This window comes from Homarus americanus, unplaced genomic scaffold (assembly GCF_018991925.1).
Source record: "Homarus americanus isolate GMGI-L3 unplaced genomic scaffold, GMGI_Hamer_2.0 scaffold23617, whole genome shotgun sequence".
Taxonomy (NCBI): domain Eukaryota; kingdom Metazoa; phylum Arthropoda; class Malacostraca; order Decapoda; family Nephropidae; genus Homarus; species Homarus americanus.
This window is the reverse complement of record NW_024720711.1, coordinates 5,101,359-5,103,403: the sequence shown is the minus strand read 5'-3', so window position 1 is coordinate 5,103,403 and position 2,045 is coordinate 5,101,359. Positions and strand designations below refer to the sequence as shown.

General features: G+C 40.8%; 1 protein-coding gene across 1 annotated transcript; it reads right to left on the bottom strand.

Annotated features, from left to right (window-relative positions):
* Positions 1-498: 498 nt before the first annotated feature.
* On the bottom strand, positions 499-1,293 carry LOC121860827 (mitogen-activated protein kinase kinase 1a-like). The gene has a single exon (XM_042358214.1). It carries the CDS (start codon positions 1,291-1,293, stop codon positions 499-501), a length of 795 nt encoding a protein of 264 aa, XP_042214148.1.
* Positions 1,294-2,045: the final 752 nt, after the last annotated feature.

Sequence of the window (2,045 nt, the reverse complement as noted above, 5' to 3'; positions counted from 1 at the left end):
GAGTGGGACCAGTACTGATCCCTAGGGAACCCCACTGGTTACACGGCCCCACTCAGATTTAACACCATCTACGCTGATCCTCTGCGTTCTATCGGTGAGCCACGATTTTATCCAATTTAAAACTTTCCCCTCGATACCAGGAGCCTTAGGTTTTCTCAGAAGCCTTTGATGTGGTACTCTGTCAAACGCTTTGCTAAAGTCTAAGTAAATAACATCGTAATTATCGTCTTTATCTACTACCTCGAAGACTTTCCTAAAAACCGTCAGCAGATAATAAAAATAATAATAATAATAATAATAATAATAATAATAATAATAATAATAATAATAATAAGGAACCATAAAGAAATAAAAATACCTTGATTTTAAAAATGTTTTATTATACGGATGAACATAGTGGCACCATTCATGCTTTTAAAATTTCTTTTAAGTCGGCAAGCACACTTGGGTAGTCGGGGCAGTTCTCGTTGTCGACTATTCGCCTTTTTGCAAGATGAATCACGTGATGAAGGAGTACAGATCGGTGGCGGGGCTGCAGGATCCTCCCCGGAATAAGAGGGGGCACATCCAAGGATATGTCTTCTCATCTTCGGGGTTCACGGACAAGTGACGGCCAGAGATGCCACTCAGACCTAGGTCTATGATATTTATTTTAATTCCATTACCCATATCCTGTATTAAGATGTTATCGGGTTTAAGATCATTGTGTATAATTTTTTTTTCATTCAGTTTTTGTAGCTCGTAAGCGACGGAGGAGAGAATATTATATAGAGCCCTGGTATCCGGTGGGTTTTGTGAAATATACTCCCCAAGGTTTTGGTGCCCGACGAACGACATTAAGAGAGCGAGGGGCTTCCTACACAGACCCACAAGGACTGGGGTACCGCCTGCTCCGCCAGCAATCATATGTAACTTTGCCTCCAGTTCATAATTGTCGACGTTTTCATGCATAGCGGCGAGTTTTAAAACAAAATTTGTTTCGTCACATTCGACGAGGCTAGCGGTGCCGTGAGAGCCCTTCCCAAGTCTTTTTACAAATTGAAAATCCTTTATATCTTCAAAAGTGAATACAGGTAACACAGTGAAGCCCAGACGCTTCCACTCCTTTAAGATTCCTTTAGACTTGTTATCTTGGCCTAGAGACTTTGGGGTAGACAGCTTCGTGGCTAAGTTGGCCTTCAATTGTTTGTCTCTCCAGGCCCTGGCCCGGCGTACCTCGGCGTCTCGTGCCGCTTTTCTCGCCTCCACTAACCGTTGCTGTGCTGCGTTACGTAGAACAATGTGTTTGAACATATTTGTAAATTACAATATATTATATAAAGATCTCTTGGGGACGTAAAGTAAGAAATTCAGAGGTACAAGCTGTTTTTGATGTTTTCAACAAAAATACATTAGGTTGGAACATTCATATAGTGTAGAGAACATCTAGTGTGGTGAAGATCTTGTGTAGTGAACATATGATGTACTGTTGTAGTAAACATGTGGTGTACTGTTGTAGTAAACATGTGGTGTAGTGGTGGAATGAACATGTGGTGTAGTGGTGTAGTGAACATGTGGTGTCGATACTAACCTAACCTGACCTAACCTGAACTCTTACAAACTTCTTAACATCTTAACAAAGTAGATCTTATTAAGTCAGGACGAGGGAAGAACCAGTTCAAGCTCACCAAACTTAAGCTTTGTTCACGAACTTATCACATCAAACTTAGGTAAAACACAAACACAAAACTTTGAGTGTATGGAACAGATGGCGGGGGAGGGGGGGTGATTGGCCAGTTATAAAAATTGGGAGATTGTATTAAGACCGGAGGGTTGTATAAGTTTTCAGGGTTGTATTAAGATTGGAAAGAACATAAGAACATAAGAACATAAGAATGGAGGAAACTGATTATTATTCCCGACACGATGATAACCCGTAAAGGCAGACAACCGTTCTCAGGCACGACACCTAACAAGGAACAGTTTATCGAGGTAGTTAGAAGATAATTACACTAACACAATTAATGGATGAGATGTAGATGTTATTGTAGTGACGTCAGCGGTGG